Below are 22,500 nucleotides of genomic sequence, written 5' to 3' on the forward strand. Positions count from 1 at the left end.
TTCTTCAACATTTCCATGTGACGGATCAGAGGCTGCAGCCAGATCCAGACACAGGAGGCAGGTAAGGATGAAGCAAGGTGATTTATTGTGGACAGGCTGAAGGTGAGCGGTGGCGAGCTGACGGTGACTCCTGGAGAGGGAAAAACCAAAAGCTAGATGTGAAAACTGACTGTGACCGAGCGACACCAACAAACTGTGTCTGTGTCGGAGGCTGCAGCAGGTTTATAAGGAGAGCAGGTGATTGCTTTCACGGCAGAGCAGTGCGCTTGATTACAGATGTCCTGCAGGTGTGGAGAGAGAGAGAGCGAGAGCGAGAGAGAGAGAGAGAGAGAGAACAAGAAGACCTCACTCTCACCAAAGGCAGAAAAACAACAGAAACTCATTCACACGCCTCGTCTCTCACGCGACGTTCACACAAACACACCAATAAAAAACCGACATTGAAGCGTCTGATGATGGAGGTAAACCATTTTATTGACGGCTGGATCAGAATAACAACACACCAAATTGTGCATTTACTCAACAATAGAACAGTTTTGCAAAGAATCTGCAAATATACTTTTTAAATGAGTGAAACTTAAGTCGTGTTTTTTCCTCTGGTGACACTCAGATCCTCCACGCAGCAACACAATGAAAAGCAATGCAGATGGGCTGCTTAACGCCCTGCTAACGTTAGCTTATGCTAAGCTACAGATAATGAGAAGTCCTAGAAATGTAAAAACTGACATGATAGTTGTAAATGTAAGTTTGGTAATTGTTGATGCTCTCCCCCAGCAGCAGACTGAAGGGCGGAGCAGCTGATCAGATGAAGGTGGAGCTGAGAGTTTATTTCATGTTTTTATAAATTCTTATCAGTGACAAAACTACATTTTTCCATCGGCATTGCTCCCAGAAGTCGCTGGTATGACATGCTGCTAACGGCGTGAGGAGCCCAAACCAAAACATCCCCTTCAGGTGACGTCAGAGGCCTCGGGAAAACCACGTTTGGAAACTGTGGGACACGGATCGGTCCAAAAAGTCTGAGTTAAGACGCCAATTTTGAATGTCTTAGGGCGTTTGGACCATTAATACTTCCATGTTATTGGTTGGTGTCAACACACTCTCCCACCCCTTTCTGACTGGGGGCTACGCTGTAGGTTTACCTATGCTGAGGTCATGTGGGCTACGTACCAATCATGTCTTACCACTATCGTGATAGGTGGCCATTTGTGCTCCAATACTGCCATGTAGTGCCACATTAAATGAATATGTCAATTATGGTATTGAAATTACATTTTTCTCAATAAATAGTAGCCTATAAAAATGCGGATATCAATAATGTCGCTATGATTATCAATAATGTCAATATTCCAAACCTCAGTTGATTGTTTGAATGGGGAAGAGTTTCTTCTCTTGAAATGATTAAGGTCTCTCTGGTTTCCCCTCAGAAACTGATGAAGTGGTAGCACCGAAATTTAAACGCCTACAGACATTATTAATTGGCGTGGGGGGGGGGGGGGGGGGGGGTTAATGCATCAGGATGTGTCGAGAAACTCAAGATAGAAACGATGTGGATTCTCACTGGGGTCACCCAACCTAAAAATGTCTTCACTCATGGTGATGTGGATGAGAGGATCTACCAGATGGCGTGTGTGTGTGTGCGTGTGCGTGGGGGGGGGGGGGGGGGGGGGGGGGCTTTACGGGGGGGGGGGGGGGGGGGCCTCTGAGGAACACGCCGTCTCTCTGCAGCAGACTGGAGGGGATGTGTTGCCGTTGGGATCCACCAGCCGCCGTTTGTTTCGTGACGGCCACAGAGGAGCAGCAGCAGTTCGCCTTTCATCCTCCCACTCCTCCAACTGAACATGATATGTGTCGACTAACGTTCACACGGTCACTCGGAAAGAAACGTTCACAAACACAAAGTGCTCGCTTTCTCTCCAACAACTGAAACCCGTGTAGATAAGAGGAAGAAGATATGGACGACTGAAGCTTTTTTTTTTTTTAAAGAACGTCAGAGGGAATTCCATCAGATTCACGTTCGGTCGATGTTCTGCAAAAACACAAACAGTCTGTGATGTCATCACGGTCATCAAACATGGCCGATTTAAACTCCACCAGATCATGTGTTGTATTGCATTTAGGAAAGTAAAGTGAGTGATATAGCAGACATGCAAAGTTCTCATACCCTCTTTTTTGCAGAGGAGGCCATGACTGTTTTTCAAATTCTTTTCATCGTGTTTAAAAGTTCATGTCAGGTTAAAAATAGCTCGTCTTCCCGCTCGGACCATAATGCAATGCTGTATGGGCCCAAAACAGGAGCAGCTTTTTCAGTGAGTGAGTAGCATCCATTGGTACATGGACACCATTTCAGAACATCCGTCCATTTCTCTTAAAGTGACAGTTCAGTATTACAGTTCAGAGAAGCAGCAGGAGTGATGAGCTGCTGTGGGCGGAGTCAGCAGAAAAACCCGTTTTAACCACTGTAGAAAAAATACAGATATAAAACTTATATCAGTTGAAGTGTCGCTTTGTTTTGTAAAATTTCACCACTTTATCTTCTGTCAAACAGACGTTTACTTTGGAACTACATTTGTTCAACTACCGTATTCCTACGCACAAGTGTACCTTCGCTTAGCGCTGTGTTGTGCTTAGGAATACGTTAGTTACAACTGTAGTTCCAAAGTAAAGGTCTGTTTGACGGCAGAATTTTCAAAATAAATTTTTTAACGTGGCTAAAATCACGATTTTTCTGCTGACCCTGTACACAAAGCTTCACTCCACACGCCCCTCCCTTTTGTCCATAAATATACATACATAGCTGGGAGTTAGGGGCGGAGTCAGACACTGCCAAGATGGCAAAGATGGAGCAGCTCACTCTGAGCTTCAAAACCACTCTTCAGAAACTCATGGGTGACGCCACAGAGACTACATCCATCTTTATCTTCAGTCTATAGTAACACACTGACTATAGATCAGTGCCTCACACAACACCATGTCTAATAACATGAACTGTCACTTTAATACATCAATGGATCCCACCAGTTAGAAACTATTTTAGATTTGTTTGCATTTTACTTCTGGAATTTCCTGAAGATTTTCAGAAATATTTTCAGAAAAACAACTGTGACTGATCATGTGACGACTGCTGCTTTATATCAGGGAAGCTGCGTTAGCTACACATAAATATAGAGGATTAGTTGTGGGAAAATTTAAGGGACAGTCATGTTACTTTTGTTTCACAGCTAAATGTTATTGGCTAAACACATAAAGCTGCTTAATATAATACATGTCACATCACTGTTCCTGGAGTGTTCTCTCTGTATAGAATAAGGTGACCAGATTTCTGAAATGAAAACTGGGGATAATTCCAGTTTAGCTGTCAATATATTAAAATATACAAGGTTTTTAACTATAAATAAAAAAGGGGGGACAGTCCCGGTTTCATGTATTTTGACTGTAGTAACTGTACTGTGATAAACTATGGTCACTGATAAAATGATAACTCCCTTCCTTTGAAGCAGTGAAGTCCTATTGTTTATCTGTTCCTCAATTATTTGTATCCTTTAGTTCGTAAGAGTCAGCAGATCAAAAGAATCAAAAGCATTTTTCATAAGAGGTCATGAATATTGTCACTTCTTCCAACATAAAAACTATTTACGGCTGAGGGGCTTTGGGTGCGTTTGTTTTCATTATTTTATCGTTTTACTGCCTGGTGATGGACTGACCTTTTCTCTGCCCAGAGACAACAAAAAAATAAAAATCTGATTGGATAACTCTATTTTGATGGTTTTAGCTTCACTTCTGAAGCTGCTATCGCTAGCAGACAGCTCCAAAACAAGCGCAGTGCTAGACGTCTGTTTTAAATTGACAATCAAAAATCTGGACATTTCCTGGGAAAGCTCCAGCAAAACGGAAAATGGGGACATCTGGTCAGCCTTGTATAGAATGATTCTGTTTTTGCAGAATAAAAACCTAGACGTTGGTGAAGGCGGAAAAGACCCTGTGACAGATCTTTATTACAATTCTCAGAGATGTCTGGACTGTGAATGTTCTTTAGTTTTTTTGTTTTGTTTTTCATTTTACTCTACTTGATTGAAACCACACAGAACCATCATGTGCATTTAAACATCAATAAAGAAACAACAGCCTCATTTTTCTAAGTTTAGAAAAGAAGTCTTGTTAAGAAACAGGTCCGAGTGTCTGAATATCTACGCTGCAAAAATGTTTTTTTTGTTGTTTTTTTTGCTCAGTTTGTTGAGTTAAGCCCGCACCAAGGAGTGGGGAGAATACACAAAGAGTCAGTTGAAATATCAGCATATCAGAAATTCATTAAGAACATACGCAAAGATAATCATTTAATCATTTCCATAGATGACACTTGAATCACTCTCAGTAACGGGTTGAAACGGTGTAAAACTCTTTTTTTTTTTGCGTTGTTTCATTTACATCATGTGACATTTCTGAGTCCGTAGCCCTGACAGAATGTGTATCAGTGTGTTTAAGGCCTCTACTTACATTACAATTGATAGTAGTAGATACATCATTAACATCCATGTGGCAGACACAGTCAAAATAAAAAAGGGGGGGTGGGGTGGGGTGGGTAAAAACAGACTGTGGTTCATTTGTTTCCCTCCAAAGACACAAAATGTCACAAACAAACTCGGACGATGAACAAGAAGCTTTGATGAACAAAATCACACAATTAAAAGGAGGTATTTGTAAGTTTTGCTATTGCTACATAGCTAACGTTAGCATTAACAGCTGTTTACTTAGCAGTTTTGCCAACGTTCCGACCAGGCCGGAGCTAGCTGGTTAGCATGCTAACTTCAGTATAAGAAAAGATGTGATACAGACAAGAGTAACATTGGTGTTTGTTTCCGCCACTGCTAATGCTAATTTTAGCTATGTAGCAATAGCAAAAACGTACATATAGCACCTTTAATAAACAAACATTAACTGCTCTTCATCCTGAAATATATTGTCCCTCTCTCTGCGACGATTAGAGAAGAAAGTGTTCCTGTGTGGGTCACCTGTATGCATGTTCACACACCTGTAGCCATCACAGACGACCCATCATTCACTGCATGCACGCCACGCTGTCGCCATGTTGCCAATCAGCTGTTAAACATGGATTAAGATGACTCATGTTGAACAGGCAGCTGATGTAGAAACCGCTATGATGGTTACATCTATAACTCTGATCTACATGCACTAAATCCAGATCATACTGTTGTTTTACCCAGAATGCATTCTGCTTACGGGTCACCGAAAAAAGAAAATGTAACGCCACGTGTGTAAACGTTCCTCTCTCATTGGTCCTCAGGTGAGAAATCAGCCCTAAAATATGTTTGAGTTTTGGCAAAAAAGAACACGGACAAAGACACATTCCTCTCGTCACAGTTAAACTACTTCAATCATTTTAGATATATATTTATATTTATATATGTATATATTGTTCTAATATCACCTTTTATTCATTCTGTTTATAAAAAAACACTTTGTTCTAACTACCATTCATTAGTCATTAGATTAAAATCCATGCTATTCATTGGCTGTGTCACAATTCAGGGGACGCATCGGTTTACGAAAGTGTGACCCTGTGAAGACTGAACCGAATGAGACGGTCTGGTCTACGGAGGATTTTCTCTTTGTGTCACCAGCTGTTCCTGCCCTTACAGTTGAGTCTGAGCTCCTGTTGCCTAGCAACCTTCACAACTTGTTACTTTGTTTCACAATAGCTTGAGATTTTAAGGTCCTTGGTTTTAACAGTTGTACTGTAAACTGTTGAACTGAGCTGGAACACAAAACGTTGATTTTCATTACCGTGATGCAATGAATCTTGGGACAGTGCAGTCGCGCTGCTGTGACGCGGTCAGTCTTCAGATTCAGCCTCTGAACTGGGACACAGCTAAAACAAATTTCTGTTGTGAAAAATTATCATGCATTTTTCAAATCAGAAATTCTGATGTTTCATGGGGTGATACATTTCACAGAAATCCTCAGAAACGACATGATGCTCTCCCTGGAATAATAAAAAAAACAAAACATGAACGTGCTGCAGTTAAATGACGTGAACTAGTGGTTTTCAGGTCATGTGATCAGACCTTCAGAGATATTTTCTTTTTCTTTTTTTTAATTCAGAATAAACCTGCTGCCTTACATTTTTTTCTGTCACAAGATTATTTAAAGCTCCTCCAGGCTAAAGGTCTGTGTCCATGTGTAGTGTGATTATAGATTATAGATCAGCTCTAGCTTCTATATTAATACTGTGAAAGTATCAAAGCCTCAGTCCACAGAGAAATGCACACAGCCTGTATTCAGAAACTGAGCCTTAAAACCAGCCGTCAGGACTTCTGGAACTTTGTGATGTCACAACAAAGCAGTCACCAAGCCCCGCCCACCTGGACCCACCATCCAAACCTTGTAGGATTTGGTTTCTCTGAGTGTTTTTACCTGAAATCTGCTTTATTTTTATTGGATCACTCAGATCTCTCAGAAGCCTGAGAGAGGAGATGTAAAACTACATGGAGATGGTTTAAATATATCTTCTTTTGAATATGGATATTTTATTATATAGAAAATATGGACCTTTAAAAAGTCTCGTCAGATCTGATTGACGTGAAAACCACTGACCAAACTCGTCATTTTACACAGTTTTACTGAGCAACTAAAGAAAACTGCAATGACTGGATGTTTGTTTGATTATTGCTTTACAGAATGTGGCTAATTTGTTTGGAAATAGATAATATTATTAACATCCCTGCAACACTGCTACTGGAAAAACAGAGGCCACTTTTTCAAAGTTTTTTTCTTCTCAGAGTAAAATTACTCCGAATCCATGGTTTAGTTAAAACATTAGTGGATTAGTCTGAGTACAAGAAACTCGATTTTGATCTGAAATCTTCCTAGACGTTAAAAAACAAAATTTCATTTGCAAAAAAATTTGATATTTTTTTCCTTATTTTTTTATTTTTATTTTTTACAGATTTCAGTTTTTGTCTGTGAAAGAAAAAAAAGCCCCAAATGAAACAGAGTCAGTCTCTTTAGTAAAAATCTGAATTAAACTGCTACATGTGTTTTCCTCCGGCTGCGTTTCCTCTCTCTGTGTAGCGTTCAGCTCATGCTAAGTCTTATCGAGTTGTCTGCTAATCAGTTAGAAGGTTTAATCAGTCATGCAGATGCTACCAGCTAATGCTACAATCTTACGCTAACTAGCGAGGATATCCCGTCCCTTTAACGTGAATCAGCTAAGTCGTTATAGATGAACTTTGGCTCACTCCGAAAGACACGAACAGCCGTTAATATTTACACATTAAAAAAAGACATTAAGAATCATAAAGTGCCCAAATGAAACACATGAACTTCTGCTCTTTAATAAACTAAAAATGTCTCTACAGTGTGCACGTTGTGTTCCCTTTAAATTCATCCTTTCTGAAACTTCACATCTGTCCAGAACAGATCCTTTGTTTGGATGAGGAACATTTCATGCTTCCTCCCTCCCTCCCTGCCTCTCTCCCTCCTCCCCTCCCCCCTCCACGCTGTAGCATGGCTAATCACCAGGTGCCTCCTCGGTCTGTGGATTAGGGCTGTAATTTAGAATAAAAGTGACGCTTCTGTGCGCAGCCTGAATACTGCTGTCGAGATGGTGTGAGCGGGTTGTTTCTGTTTCCTCCCTCACGTGCCGTGAGGTGACGGAGGAAGAGGAAGGAGAAGACACTTGCTGGTAGAAATTGGCACAGTAGAAACTGTTCTCAAATAACCGTTAGCCAAAACTTTAAAAACAAAAACAAAAAGGAGAGGAGGAATCTTAAAAATCTACTTCTAGAGTCTGAGCTCACTACAGATACACTGGGATTTACAGCAGGTTTTCAGCCCTACACTGTCAGCATCGTGTGTCAGAGTGTGGAAACTGAACTGAATCAAAGGAAATGACCCCGTTTAGACCAGGCTGGTTCTGCCTGTTGAATCTGGATCGTACCCTGATCAGGTTTTAACCACGTTTCATCTGTTTTTAATTCTAAATGCAAATCTAATCAAATATTACATGTTGTGGTGTCGGCAGGCCGAGAGGAACATCCTCCCTCCCCATGAGAGAAACCAGAGCCTCTACATCTGCCTGGTTCCCTCTGTGTTAGCATGTGGGGGCAGAGGAGGCGGAGACACAAAACACCTTAAGTTTTCTCCTTAAGTCTGACACTTAAGGTTAAATTTCTCCTCGGCTGAGGGGGTTACTTAAGGGTGTTACACAGAATCTCTTCAAGGTTTCCTTAATTAATGAAAAAAGTTAAGGTAATTTGCAGCAATGAAAGAAATTTTACAGCGGTAAAATCCTACTGTTGCCATGGAGACCATTGATTTGCTGCCATTAGCACTTGTGATATCTGTGATCACCTTTGGGAAGCTGGTGACGGGAACTTCACCAGGTGAACTTTAGTCTCTAAGGTCTTTTGTGCAACAGTTCAACTGACTTTAAGTGATTCCTTAAGTTTAAGACTAAGATCAGGAGAAAACCGAAAATATTTAAGGGAACATTTTAAGGAAACCTTAAGGAGAAAACTTAAGGGTGTTTTTGCAACTGTTTTTATTTTAAGGAAATCTTAATTCAGACTTTAAGGAAAATCTTAACTTAAGGTGTTTTGTGCAACTGGCACCAGGATCTGAGTTCAGGTCTCACTCCAGTCGACTTCCGGTGTGTCAGCTGGGTGTCGGGACTGGTGGGTTGTAGCGGTCTCCATAGCAACCCCTTCCACGCTCCATCGCTGTCCTTAACTTGAGTCAAGGTATGACTGTTGGAACTGGCACCTCCTCATTGGTTAACCCGGTCAACGTCCTCCCCAGCTGCTTCCTGTCTGTCTGCCTCCTTCCACCAGACCCACCAGAGCTGGACTGAGATCCCACAGACTGAAGCCCGTGTTCTCCACAGCCCGTCGGTCCTGTTCGTTGTGTTCCCGTCAACGAGCTTTACTCAGGAGGACGGAGGTTTGACTAGCTAGCAGGGCCGGTCCGACAGCCGCCATGTTGTTTACAAAACTGGGAGAAGACCTTGAAGTACACCCAGAACTCGCTGAAGGGATTACAAATCCCATCTGGTCTTTGAACGCCTCGGGATCCTCCAGGAGGAGCTGAAAGCCACCGTGACCCCACCCCCGGATAACCAGAAGAAAATGGACGGGTGGAGATAAAATATCTCATGCATAACATCCAATTTAGTTTGCACTTTAATCCCAAAACCTCCTCCTGAAGTGACTGACATAATCTGTAAATATCTGTTCCAGAGTCCAGAAACCAGCAGGTAAAATGTGGCTGCAGGTTTTCATTCCGACTAATCACAGCACCAGCTGATTCCACTTAGCCCCTCCCACAAAAGATTGCACTCAGCTGATACTTTGATCGATTGCAATGAAAATGTTCAAACCCTTCGATCGTAACGGTAGATGGTCGAGAACTCAGAACGTGCTTTTACCGAGACCTAGACCTGGCTGCAGAACTCTGGATCCCATTGATCCGGTTCAGTTCTAGATCCTTCCAGACGATGAAGGAGGATTTGATTCATGTCACATGACTGCTACTGAAGGTCAAATGTGTGACACAGGAAACAAAAACAACTCAGGTCAGTGTTGGAAACGTTCTGTCATCTTTCTCTTCGGTCCTCTTCAGATCCTGCCCCCCCTCCCACCTGGAGACCAGAGTCTCAGACGACCCGAAGACAGTCCCACCTTCTCCCCGGACACGTGGACACCCAGGTCTGTCCGGTCCCTTCATGAGGACACAGACAGACAGACAAGCGTTCCTGGAAGTGAGAATCGAATGTGAAGCGAAGCTGAGGCCGCGGTGCATCATGGTCCCAGGAGGATGTGATCAATGTCTGTTTGAAGTATCCTCATTAAGGAGGGTTTTGTTTTTTCATCAAAGAGATCTGAAGAGAGCAAAGTGTTCCTGTGCGTGGGAGGGGCTGCAACAACAAAAGAAACGTGTTTCCCATGAGTCCTCGGGAAACAGTCTGATACGACATCAAAAGAAACAGTAGATTTCCAATGAGAGCCAGAACTACCTACTGATTTGTAAAATAATTTCCCGATCAGGGGAGTGATTCGTTCCCCGGTGTGGTTGGACCTGTCGAAGTGATTCTTAACGACTACCCGCTCCAGAGGCGGCGCCGCCCGGCTGACCCGGGGCACAAGGTTACAGGGCGTATAAAAAGAGACGGCAACGAAATCTTAGTCGCAACAACAACAGATTTAAGTGTTGACGTGAGTCTTAGGAGCGCTCACAGCAGGGCCCGATGGTGCTCTCCAGGGACATCTGGGACGAGTGGCGGATGAGCGGCGCCATCGTCGGGTCCACCATGGAGGAGGTAGGAAAGAGCTTGTACCAGCCAATCACCATCGTGCTGAGGTCCAGCTCCTCCAACAGGATTCGGGCCACGCCCATGAAGCATTTGCGGTCCATCCGTCCGTAGTTGCCCCAAACGATCACCTGTGGAAAAGACAATTATTTGTTTAGAATAGATCAATACATAAACGCAGAGCTCATCGACATGACAGAGGAAGCATAAGGCGTCTTTGAACAAGAAAACATCTTCAGATATTGAAATGCAAAGATAAGTGACGATGTAATAACCTTCAAAACTGTCATCTTACTCCAACCAACATTAGAAGAATTTCAAAAGACCAAAGTATGAGCCAGATGTTGTAAACAATTGGGGCTGAGCCCAAACTTAAGATGAAACCGTTGTGTGTGAACGATCTGCTAGCTGCCGGGCGACCTGTAGATGGCGATCTTTCCCCAGTAGCTCAAAGAACTCCACTGATTGGCTGGTCCAGATAGAGTGAGAGGAAACGACCCATGGCTGGAGCTCTATAAGCCACGCCCCTTCGCTCTCACTCCACCTATGCTGACCTTCTCTCACATCTAAAGAGTTTTTAGTCTCACACTTTGAGATTATTTCCCATCATGCTCCAGGTGGAAAAACTGTTTTTTTGTACGACTTTTTTGCACTTTGAAATGCTACATTATTATTATTATTATTATTATTATTATTATTAATATATAAAATCAGGAAGTCAACATATCAACAACTCAACTATATTTGTCATGATTTGCCCCTAAACTGACTGTTTGGACTTTGTATTTATGATTTCCTGTTTTATTTTGAAATTATTTTTCTTGCCAAACAATCGAGATAACTGGAGCGCGCCGCAGCTCGAATAGAAACTCGTCGTTTAATGTGAGGACGACATAAATATATTTGAGAATCTCAAATGCTGAAAAATTGGTGCCAAATGAACACATGAACGACTGAACGTTCACGTACCTGCCTGGTAAACACCTGAGTCCATGCTCCAGTTTGTGAGATGATGTCATCTGGGATACTTTCTCAGACTTCAGAAAGTTCCCTTCATACACCTGTTTTCACCACAAGCTTTACTGTTCTTACTGTTATTGACTACTGACTGTCTTTGATGTGATTTGATTTGATTTGATTTGATTTGATTTGATTTGATTTGATTTGATTTGACAGGTAAACTGCCCCTTCAACACTGGAGCATCACTTCCTGTTTCCCTCAGGTTATAGGCAACTCAAACACCTGGTTAAGTTTGGAAAAGATTGTGGTTTTAGTAAATATATAGTAATATGATTAAACTGTGTCAACACTTGCTTCAGGTTAGCACTGACTCGACGTGATATTTACCCTCTGACCTGCGGACCAGCATCCTTAGCGCCACGCTGCTAACGTGGTTAAAAACATCACACTTCCTGCAGAACATCATGCACTGCGCTTCACTCTGCTTCAGTTGGATTTTCCTTTTGTACTTTACTGCAGGAAAATAAAGTTTTCTGTCAGTTTTAATTAAAAGTCTCATAATGAGATGAAACTGCAGTAAATATTTCACTTTCTCTTTCTAACTCAATTTGGCAAAAAATTAAAAAACAACCCGAATCCTCGGAGACATCAGCAAACCTGCAGCGTTCACTGACAACGGTTTAAACAGGCTTCCACTCTCAGTCTGTGCTCATATTAAAACTATATATTATATAAGTTCAGTCTTCAGGGAGACCTCAGAGTTTCCTGAAACGTGGCTTCAAAGAACCTTGAATCCCGCACACAAAGAATTCTGGGAGTAACGGAGGAGGAGACAGATCAGCTGGCGAAGTGATGAGGTTAAGAGGGCGGGGTTAATTAGCTTTAATCCAGATGGTTTGGAAATCTGTTGATAGTTTCTCTATCAGATGGATGGATGGAAGACTAAATCGTAATTGAAAATAAAATTAGATTAATCCCCCAGCGCTCCTGTGTGTGTGTGTGTGTGTGTGTGTGTGTGTGTGTGTGTGTGTGTGTGTGTGTGTGTGTGTGTTCGTCAAGTTTCCCTCCTCTCAGACGGACCGACATCTTGTCAAGCGACGGACAAAATAATCAATATCCGTCTGCATACGTGTGTGTGTGTGTGTGTTTGTGTGTGTGTGTGTTTGTGTGTGTGTGTGTGTGTTTGTGTGTGTGTGTGATTGTGCTGGTGATTTCCACAGAGACTTGGAGGAAAAATCTGCTTCAATCTATTTCCTTCCATCTTTGACGGAGAATCGACGTCTGTGTCGGGTCCTGACCTCGACCACGACAACGCAGGAGAGGGAGACGTGTGGAGGAGGAGACATGGACGTGGAGGACAGGAGGAAGAAGTGGTGGAGAGTGACGTATGGAGGAGCAAACATGCAGAGTCCTGGATCCTGGACTGATCCAGTCTCTGGGAACAGGAACAAACACAAACACACTGCAGGAGCTGATGGACACAGACAAAGGGATTTAATTAGAGAAACACAGCATGTTGCAGTGAAGTGAGGAGAAGTGGGCGCACCGTGACACCAGCAAGTGGGACAGAAAATTCATCTGCTAAATATAAAGTGGGATCCTTCGGTGTACATGTGCATCTAATGAAGGGAAGCTTAAAGGTTCTGTACACGAAATTTTTAACAGTAATACAGCAAGTAAACAACTGTTTTTTATGTGAAGATATAGAGGAATAATATCGTCCTGAGCAGAGAACGAAGCCACGCCCCCTTTGTGTGTGATGTAATCTGAGTTTCTCTGGTCTTTGTTTTTGTTGGCCAGTCAGGTTGAGTATACTAGTGCATGTATGTGGACCCAGGCTTTCGTCTATAAAGGGATACGTTTTTTCCAGCTCCATCAGTGTCATTGGTGCAGCCAGTCCCAGTGGATCAGTCCATGTCTGAATTTCTTTCCCAGTCCGACCGTGGAGCCGATACCGGTCTGGTTTACTGAGAGGAGAACCCTACGAGCTGCTGAAAGCTCCAGCTGGACTCAGAACTGGTTTTTCTTCTCCTCCATGTGGCAGTAACTTGATGCTCCATGATGCTACATGTCTGTTTTCATTACCGATGGCTACAGTCGACATGCTAACATTAGCTAACTTGCTGTTACAGTTAATGTTGCTATCGCTACTTAGCTAACAGTCAACATTGCTGTGGAGCGTATCTTCTGCTCCCAATCAAATCAAAGTATAGGTATAACCATTGGCCAATTGTCACTGTTTTACCCTTTTTCATAGGATTGGACATAACCAGGAAGAAAACAGAAAAGCAGTTGAAGGAAACAAATGACTTTGAAACTATGAAATTCAAAATTAAAAGTACATCTTATCCCCCCTCTAAATAAACTCTGAGAATGTAGGAAATGTAAAAAAGAAAAATATTCTAAATGTTATGAGCTAATTTTCTGTCACGTACTTTTTGTGTCACAGGCTGTGTCCTGTGTAAATAATAACAATAGGAAAACAACCTGTCAGATCTTTAGTATCTGGACACACAGGACAAGTCGACAAACCAAACACACAACAGAATCAAAGCAGGAGATCAGAGAGGAAGTGATGAAAGGACGGGAGCAGAGGAGGAGGAGAGGAGAAAGACGGACAGCCGATAATTGAAAAAGAGTCGTTAGCAGCTAATTACGCTGCAGTGACGGGAGCAGCAGCAGAGCATTCTGGGAACATTCACCGAACACACAGCAGCTCAGAGGTACAAACTTCAGAGCCCACTGACCTGACCTCAGTTAACCCCTGACCCTGCAGCCTGTGTCAGACACTCAGTACAGACATGATTAAAACTGAAACTTCAAAATAAGAAAATCCCTATTTCAGACACTGATACAACAGTTACACTGATTTAACAGTCTTGGCTGGTTTCAGCTTTTGTACTTCACACTTTAAAGCTCCTCCAGTGTAAAGGTCTGTGTCCATGTGTAGTGTGATTATAGATCAGCTCTAGCTTCTATATTAATACTGTGAAAGTATCAAAGCCTCAGTCCACAGAGAAATGCACACAGCCTGTATTCAGAAACTGAGCCTTAAAACCAGCCGTCAGGACTTCTGGAACTTTGTGATGTCACAACAAAGCAGTCACCAAGCCCCGCCCACCTGGACCCACCATCCAAACCTTGCAGGATTTGGTTTCTCTGAGTGTTTTTACCTGAAATCTGCTCTATTTTTATTGGATCACTCAGAAAACAGTCAGCCAATCAGAAAAGAGGCTCAGAGCCTCCTCTCTTCTGATTGGCTCACCGACCTGTTGTTACTAGAGCTCCAGAGAGAAGCCTGAGAGAGGAGATGTAAAACTACACTGAGATGGTTTTTATATCTTCTGATGGATCAACACTTCAAATAAAACAAAATATATAACATAATAATTTAATATTATTAAATAAAACACTAGAAACGTGGAAAACAGGGACCTTTAATAACTTCCTTTAATAAAAAATCCACCTGTACTTTGTGCAGAGATCGTTTGGCCTCAAACTGATTGACTCCACAATCGTACAGCGCAGCAGGAAGTGTGATGAAGTGTTTTCATTATTTTTTCTCGGGCTGTAAAGTCCTGTTTGAACAGAGGAACATTAACTGAGATTAATAAGAGAAATATAAAAACTACAACTATGAACACAGTCAGAAACAGTCGGGACTCTGCAGGATGTCAGACACTAAAATCTGTAAAACCTGAATTAAAGCAGATTTTCCTTCACTGAACCCAAAACCTGAATCCTCTGCTGTGATATTTAAATGAACCCGTGTCTAAAATCAACTGCTGTGAATGAAAAGCTGAATGAATCCTCGGCGCCGCTTCGCTAAATCAGGAAGTGACAAATTGAAAAGCGGCGCTGCTGCTGATTTCAGCGGTTTTCTTTCTCCACTGTGAATGAGTTCGATGAAAGTCGGAGGACAGAGACACAGACAGCAGATAATTAAGAGGGAGGCGTTTAGTGGCTAATTACACAGAGACAGGATCAGCAGAGGGGGGAGAGTGATGGGGGGGCGAGAGAGAGACAGAGAGGGAGGGAGAGAGAGAAGGAGGAAGGTAGGAAGTAAAGAAAGAAAGGTGAAGAACAGGAAACAGAAAAGAAGGAAGTGAGGCAGCTGTAAAGTCTTTTAAGCAGCTGAAGCTCTGGTCTCCTCTTCATCTGAGCCAGGACCAGATCCAGATCCAGACCCAGACCCAGACCCAGACCCAGATCCTGACCCAGATCCTGATCTTGTTACAGATCTTGATCCAGATCCAGACCCAGACGCAGACCCAGATCCTGATCCTGTTACAGATCTTGATCCAGATCCAGACCCAGACCCAGACCAAGACCCAGATCCTGATCCTGATCCTGTTACGGATCTTGATCCAGATCCAGACACAGACGCAGACCCAGAACCAGACCCAGACCCAGATACTGATTCTGATCCAGATTCAGATCCTGATCCAGATCCTGATCCACACCCAGATCCTGATCCTGATCCAGACCCAGATACTGATTCTGATCCAGATTCTGATCCTGATCCAGATCTTGATCCAGACCCGGACTCAGATCCAGATCCAGATCCTGATCCACACACAGATCCTAGTCCTGATCCAGATCATGATCCAGATCCAGATACTGATTCAGATCCAGATCCTGATCCAGATCTTGATCCAGATCCAGACCCAGATCCTGATCCAGATCCTGATCCACACCCAGATCCTAGTCCTGATCCAGATCTTGATCCAGATCCAGATCCAGACCCAGACCCAGATCCTGATCCAGATACGGCTCTCCTGTGTCACATTCATCCATCCACCACCTCCTCCTCCTGATGTGGACTCTCCGTTCATCATTTCATCATTTCATGCTGCGTTCCTATTGGTTGGTTTGTAGGTTGTAGGAGGAGCCACATTATGAGACGGTCATCCTAAATTTGTGGTGTTGACAGAATTTGTCCCAGGTTGTCTTTGGTCGCCTTCATCGCCATGGTTACTATAATAACAGTCATGGCTTGGTAAGGTTTAGAAAAAGATTGTGATTAAAATATGTACTTCCTCAACATTAGACGATCTCTGTTGTCATGGTTACAATAATGACAACAAACGGTCATGGATAATAGAAACAACACGGGAATCGAACACACCGCTCTCCCGTGTCACATTCATCCGTCCTCCGGACCTGGACTCTGTCTCTCTTTATACGTCGTCGACACTTTTCCTTTCGCTCCTGTCATCATCACTACGACCACTAGATGTCGCCTAGCAACAACACGTAACTATGATGTCATAATGACCTGCAGCACAGGTGACCTGTGGGCTCGTTTCTTTCAAACAAGAGGACGGTCTCAGTTATCAAACGTTAGCATGCTAACACCATAGACGCCTGTTCAACATCAGCACGTTAGCTTCGTCACCGTGAACACGTTAGCGTGAAAACTGTCTGTGAATCAAACCCTGTTTAACGTCTGTTTCGTACCTGTCTATTTCCTGGGCTGTGTGGGTCGTGACTGACCTGTGAGGATGTGTCTCACCTGCACCACTTTCCCCTGAGGGCTCTCGGAGAAGACCAGGACCTGGTTGTAGAGAGGATCCAGACTCTTCCTCACTGACTTGGTCTTCTTCTTGGCCACACACACGCCGTTCTCCAGGAGGTAAACTTTGATGTAGGCGGCTGGAACAACAGCAGACAGAAGGTCAATTTTCACGACCTCGTTTGATCAGCTGAACATACAGATTATTGATCATGACTTATCATTTTCTAGATTTGATTTCAGGTCCTGGAACACACACACTGTTGGTCCTGTATGTTAGAAGATTAAAGATTCAACTTTGTCTTCTCTGGTTTCATTTCATCTCTTCGTTTCACGTTCTGTTCATTCACATTAAACTCTTCTCTCTCTCTCTTTCTGCCTCCTGTTCTGTTCATCATCTTCTCCTCTTCCCGTCTCTCCTGCATTGTTTTTTTTTGTTGTTTCCTGTTTTGCTGACGCTGTTTTGTTCTTATGTAATTAGGATCAATGGCTGCTTTCATATTAATATTATGCAACAGAGTGAAGCTACAATCAGAGTTAATAGTTTGTTGTTGTTACACAATCAAACAAATTTAAAAACACAGTCACGTTGATCGGGTCAGTTTCTGTTTCACAGACTGATTGATTTTCATTTCACATCCATATTTTATCTGTGGAGTCAGTGTCTTCTCAGATTTGTGGGTTTTTTTATTCTTTATTATTTATTCTTCCTTCACTCATTATTCCTGGTTTTGGAGGAACTGTATTTATTTTGAAGTGTGTGTGTTTATGTGAAATCATTGTGTGTCTGATTTATTGCAATAAAATAATAGATCATAAAAACGACTCGAGGTCGTTTCTCTGGAGTTTCATCTGTGACGCAGACTGTAAATAAAGATGGACGACGCCTCTGTGACGTCGCGCTCTGGTTTCTGAAGCTCAGAGTGAGCTGCCCCACCCTCGCCATCTTGGCAGTGTCTGACTCCGCCTCCTAACTCCCAGCTAATCCAAATATGTGAAAGAGGAGGGGCGTGGGTGGAGCTGAGACTTTGATGCATGAGCATAGGTTTAAAATGTCCACTGCAGCCTGTAGCTGTTATTCACTGGCTCCTGGTGCATTCATGTGCTGTGGGAACTTCCAGCGTTTAACTGACAGACCGGGGGGGGGGGGGGGGCTCAGACTGACCTGGAGGTCCCTTTGAACCTTGTTTCATGGTGAGTCCTCTGGCCTGGACGACCTCCACCTCCAGACCTCCGTTCCTCTCCAGCAGACCGATCTCTACGTCACCTGGACGGGACAGAGCACAGGTGCACTTCAACACTGACGCTTTGAAATGATGATTTATCAATGAAGTAAATACACAGTGATGGAAAACATGTGAGACAGTCTGAGTCTGAGTCCAGAACCAGAACCAGAACCAGGTCAAGACCAAATCATTACATCATATCCTGTCACAGTTTCTCTCAGTCAGTTACTTCCTGGTTTTTCTCCCTGTGTTCCCTTGTGACTCCGCCCCTCCGGTTTGTCTGTGTTTGTGTGAAGGTGCAGTGGGCGGGGCTTCCTCTACCTAGTTTTATGTCTCCCGGTTCTCCTGTGAGTCTCAGGACTCCAGACCAGAACCCTCGTTCCCCAAACCCACCGTCCAGCTGCCTGCTTCATCCACCAGATCCCAATCCCGCTCCACAACCTCAAGTTCCTGGACCATCTCCTCCACGCCACGCCCTGCGACACCGTCACTACTCAACCCTCCAGCCACAATTCCCCATATTTCTCTCTTTTTCTTTATTAAGTTTTCTCATTAAATCCAGTTAAAAACCTGCGTTTAGATCCAGAACTAAAAGTCAAACATCACAATGTCGACCTGGCAGAGACTTTAGTCCAAAGAAGCTTAAAGGAAGTGGCTCCAGAGTCCAGAGGAGCAACGACCAGAACACAGAATAAACAGAGAAGCTGTTTTAGCTTCATGAAGTGATGCCTAATACTTTCAGCCTCTTTTAGCTCATTGTTGTGACTTGACAGAGTCTCACTGTGTGATTCAGTCACAGTTTCCTGATCCCGGGAAACAACAGCAGCTGAAGAAATGAAGAGCTGATGGAGAATAAATTCAAACTCTGCGTTCAGTCGCTGAGCAGAAACAAGATGACTGAATGTGTTTGCTCACGTTAGCTTGAACAGCTTTGTAAAGAGACGTTCTGTGTGTCTTTAAAATCTGTATTTTTCAGGTTTAACAGTGAGAAATGAAACTTTTCTCATCCTCTCTCTGAAAGTCACAGTTTCAGTTCAACGTCCCAGAACAACAAACACGTTCCTCTGGAAGTGACAGAGCGCAGCTGACGGCCAAGTTATTCTGGGTCCTCTGACATTATGTAACGTTGGACTGGACAGCCGGTCTGCGGTGGAGCCGGTCCAGTTACTGTCACTGTTGTCGGGCCAAGGACGCAGTCTGACTGCCAGAGAGGAAACTGACCCACTTACGGCCCGTCAGAGCCGAGGAGGACGACCCAGCACACGCAGCCTGTTCAGGAGGACGCAGCCGCTCTCAGTGACGAGGAGAGAAACTCTTTCTTTCTTTTTCAACTTTCAAACACATTTTTTATTTTTCATTTCCTGTTTCAGGGACGTTTCACAGAGTCGCTGCTGGTTCTGACCCTCACAACTTCATCATTTACTTCTCAGGAATCATCTATACCTCTCTCTCTCTCTCTCTATATATATATATATATATATAGATATATATATATGTACATACATATGAAAATAAAATAAAAAAGATTGACTGACTGCAAGAGTGATGTTGCCATACATGTCTCCTATAAGGTGAAATATTGTTGTCACATATAGACATCCTCTGTATGTATGAAGATATAAGTTTATAACATGAAATCCCCACACTAACATTTGTACATGTAAACATATTAAGAAATATCTATATTATGAATTTTTATATGGTATAACATGTTATGACCTTATAGACCAATAATATATATTTAAATCATATGTGCATGCTTATTAAAACACACATATAAATATTCTACATTTTTATTTTTGTTTTTAGGATTCATTTCTCATTCATTTTAAACATGTATCTTCACATTCTGGGAAAGTGTCTCAGATTTTTGGACTCAGTTTAATAAGTGCTCAAAAATAAAGATTATTATTATTATTATTATTATTATTATTTGATATCAACATATATTTACAGGCTTTGGGATGGATATATTTGTAAACCATACATATATAAACATACATAATTGTATGGGCTGGAAATGTCAATATATGAAATTGTTTCAATACGTTTCATATATAATTTTTTAGATGTTTGATTTTATGTGTAGATATATATATATATATATATATATATATAATCCATATATGAACATGTAATATATGTAATGTATTGGATTAGTGTATTGGATGTCTCACCCATGGAAGTGGTCGCCAGCGTCTGTCGCCCGACAAACTGGGCGGGTCCCATCCCATCCAGGAAGTCGCTGAACTGGGCGTCAGATGCGAGACACATGCCGCTGTAGTTCAAACTGTAGGAGGCAGACGGGGGGGGGGGGGGGGGGGGGGGGGGGGTTAAACATGAGAGAGAAACAGGACGAAACAGGAAGAAAGACATTAGAATACAGGAAGTGATGACTTCTCACTCCTGTTTGAACTTATCTGAACTCCCACAATTCAACTGGGCTAATGTCTGACCCCCTGTATCCTCAGTGTGTGTGTGTGTGTGTGTATGTGTGTGTGTGCGCGCAAAGGAATTAGCTCAGAGTGCTTTGGTGGCAGACTGCCAGGTATACTACGACTGTCTGTGTGTGTGTGAGTGTGTGTGTGTGTGTGTGTGTGTGTGTGTGTGTGTGTGTGTGTGTGTGTGTGTGTGTGTGTGTGTGTGTGTGTGTGTGTGTGTGTGTGTGTGTGTGAGTGTGTGTGTGAGTGTGTGTGTGTGTGTGTGTGTGTGTGTGTGTGTGTGTGTGAGTGTGTGTGTGTGTGTGTGTGTGTGTGTGTGTGTGTGAGTGTGTGTGTGTGTGTGTGTGTGTGTGTGTGTGTGTGTGTGTGTGTGTGTGTGTGTGTGTGTGTGTGTGTGTGTGTGTGTGTGTTGTGTGTGTGAGTGTGTGTGTGTGTGTGTGTGTGTGTGTGTGTAGCTTCAGGCTCTGAACCAGGACCAAGTGGTTCAGGTCTCAACATCCACTGGGCAACAGTGATAAATCAGAACATGTATGACATCATGTTTGACCAACTTCCTGCTTTAAGCTCCACCCACACAGGTGCTCCCATTCACTTTGGCCACTTAAAGCTCTTCTCAGGACGTGAACAGACTCTGATTGGCTGAGACCTCAGTTCACCTGTACCTGAGTCCCAGTCACCAACAGGTGGATCCTTCATGGTCCAACATATCCCAAGATTCATTGCGCTCCGGTGATGAAAGCAAACAGCACAAACAGAGAGTCTGAGAATCAAACTGTTGGATACTGTCGTCCTCTCACTTCCTCTTCTCTCCAGCCTCCTCATCTTCATCTTCCTCCTCTGCTCGGCGTGTGCAGATTCTTTTATCTCATCCTCTTCCTTCCCTTTTTCTTTAACCTTCTTCTTGTTTCTACTTTATTGAGACGTTTAAATAAACACGTTCATTATGTTTTTAAAGGGTTAAACGCAGGCGTGTGTTTAACATGAACCTCACATTTTATAGATCAGGCAGCAAACATTCAATTATCACAGGTCACTTCTAATATTAAATATTTAATATCCTTCATGCAGCTTTGGATTTATGTTTCTGACAGACGTGTTTCCTGAGCATGAGAGCACTTAATACTCATTTATATAAACACATATATAAATATTACATTAAAACATAAGCAATTAGATTCAGAGGAATTCTAACAAAGTAAAAGCGTGTGTGTGTGTGTGTGTGTGTGTGTGTGTGTGTGTGTTGTGCTGACATGCAGCGAGTCAGGCGACATTAGCTGCTCGGGTATTACTGGGTGATAAAATCCTGAGCTTTAGATTAAAGTGTTGGTGTGTGAAGCACATCTGAGGATTACGCTGCTGTTTCACTGAAATATGAGGCTCCGTGTAAAAACCTGCTGCTGCAGGACGACGACGACTAAACCTCCTGTACGCCGCATCACGTATCATCACGTCCTGATGACCTGAGGAACTACAATCACCTCCTCGTGGTCGTATCCCTCCGCCACTCAGACTAGTTCCAGGTCACTTCCTGTTCGTCCAGAGTCACAGAAGATATTTAACATTTGTGGGACGTTTTGTCATAATTGTTTTGTGAAGTCTTGAGTAATGGCTAAAAAGTGTTTTGTGAGGTCACCATGACCTTGACCTTTGACCTCTCACCACCAAAGTCTAATCAGTTCGTCCTTGAGTCCAAGTGAACGTTTGTACTAAATTTGAAGGGATTCCCTCTGGAGGTATTGTGTTCACATGTTTTGTGATGTCACCATGACCTTGACCTTTGACCTTTAACATCCTTTGACCAAAGTCTAATCAGCTCATCCTTGAGTCCCAGTCGACATTTGTGCCAAATTTGAAGAAGTTTCTTCGAGACGTTTCTGAGATATCGCGCTCACAAGGCCAAAGCTGCATTTTGTGAGGTCACCGTGAACTTGACCTTTGACCTCTGACCAGCAAAATCTAATCAGTTCATCAAGTTAAAGTCAAGTGAATGTTTGTGCAGTTTATTTGTCTACCGCCAGTAACCAAGACAACAA

The 22,500-nt window shown here is 42.9% G+C and overlaps 1 protein-coding gene across 2 annotated transcripts in view; it reads right to left on the reverse strand.

The window, feature by feature from the left end:
* Positions 1-4,321: 4,321 nt before the first annotated feature.
* rims4 (regulating synaptic membrane exocytosis 4) overlaps positions 4,322-22,500 on the reverse strand; it is a 46,337-nt gene continuing 28,158 nt past the window's right edge. For both annotated transcript variants that reach the window (XM_056391044.1, XM_056391035.1), the window contains 4 exons: positions 20,204-20,316; positions 17,966-18,067; positions 16,801-16,940; positions 4,322-10,455 (listed from right to left, as the gene is read on the reverse strand). In XM_056391044.1, the coding sequence (XP_056247019.1) occupies positions 10,237-10,455; positions 16,801-16,940; positions 17,966-18,067; positions 20,204-20,316 (574 nt within the window). In that variant the 3' untranslated portion in view covers positions 4,322-10,236. The remainder of the gene's footprint in view (positions 10,456-16,800; positions 16,941-17,965; positions 18,068-20,203; positions 20,317-22,500) is intronic.

The sequence above is a fragment of the Seriola aureovittata genome, chromosome 2 (genome assembly GCF_021018895.1).
Source record: "Seriola aureovittata isolate HTS-2021-v1 ecotype China chromosome 2, ASM2101889v1, whole genome shotgun sequence".
NCBI lineage: Eukaryota > Metazoa > Chordata > Actinopteri > Carangiformes > Carangidae > Seriola > Seriola aureovittata.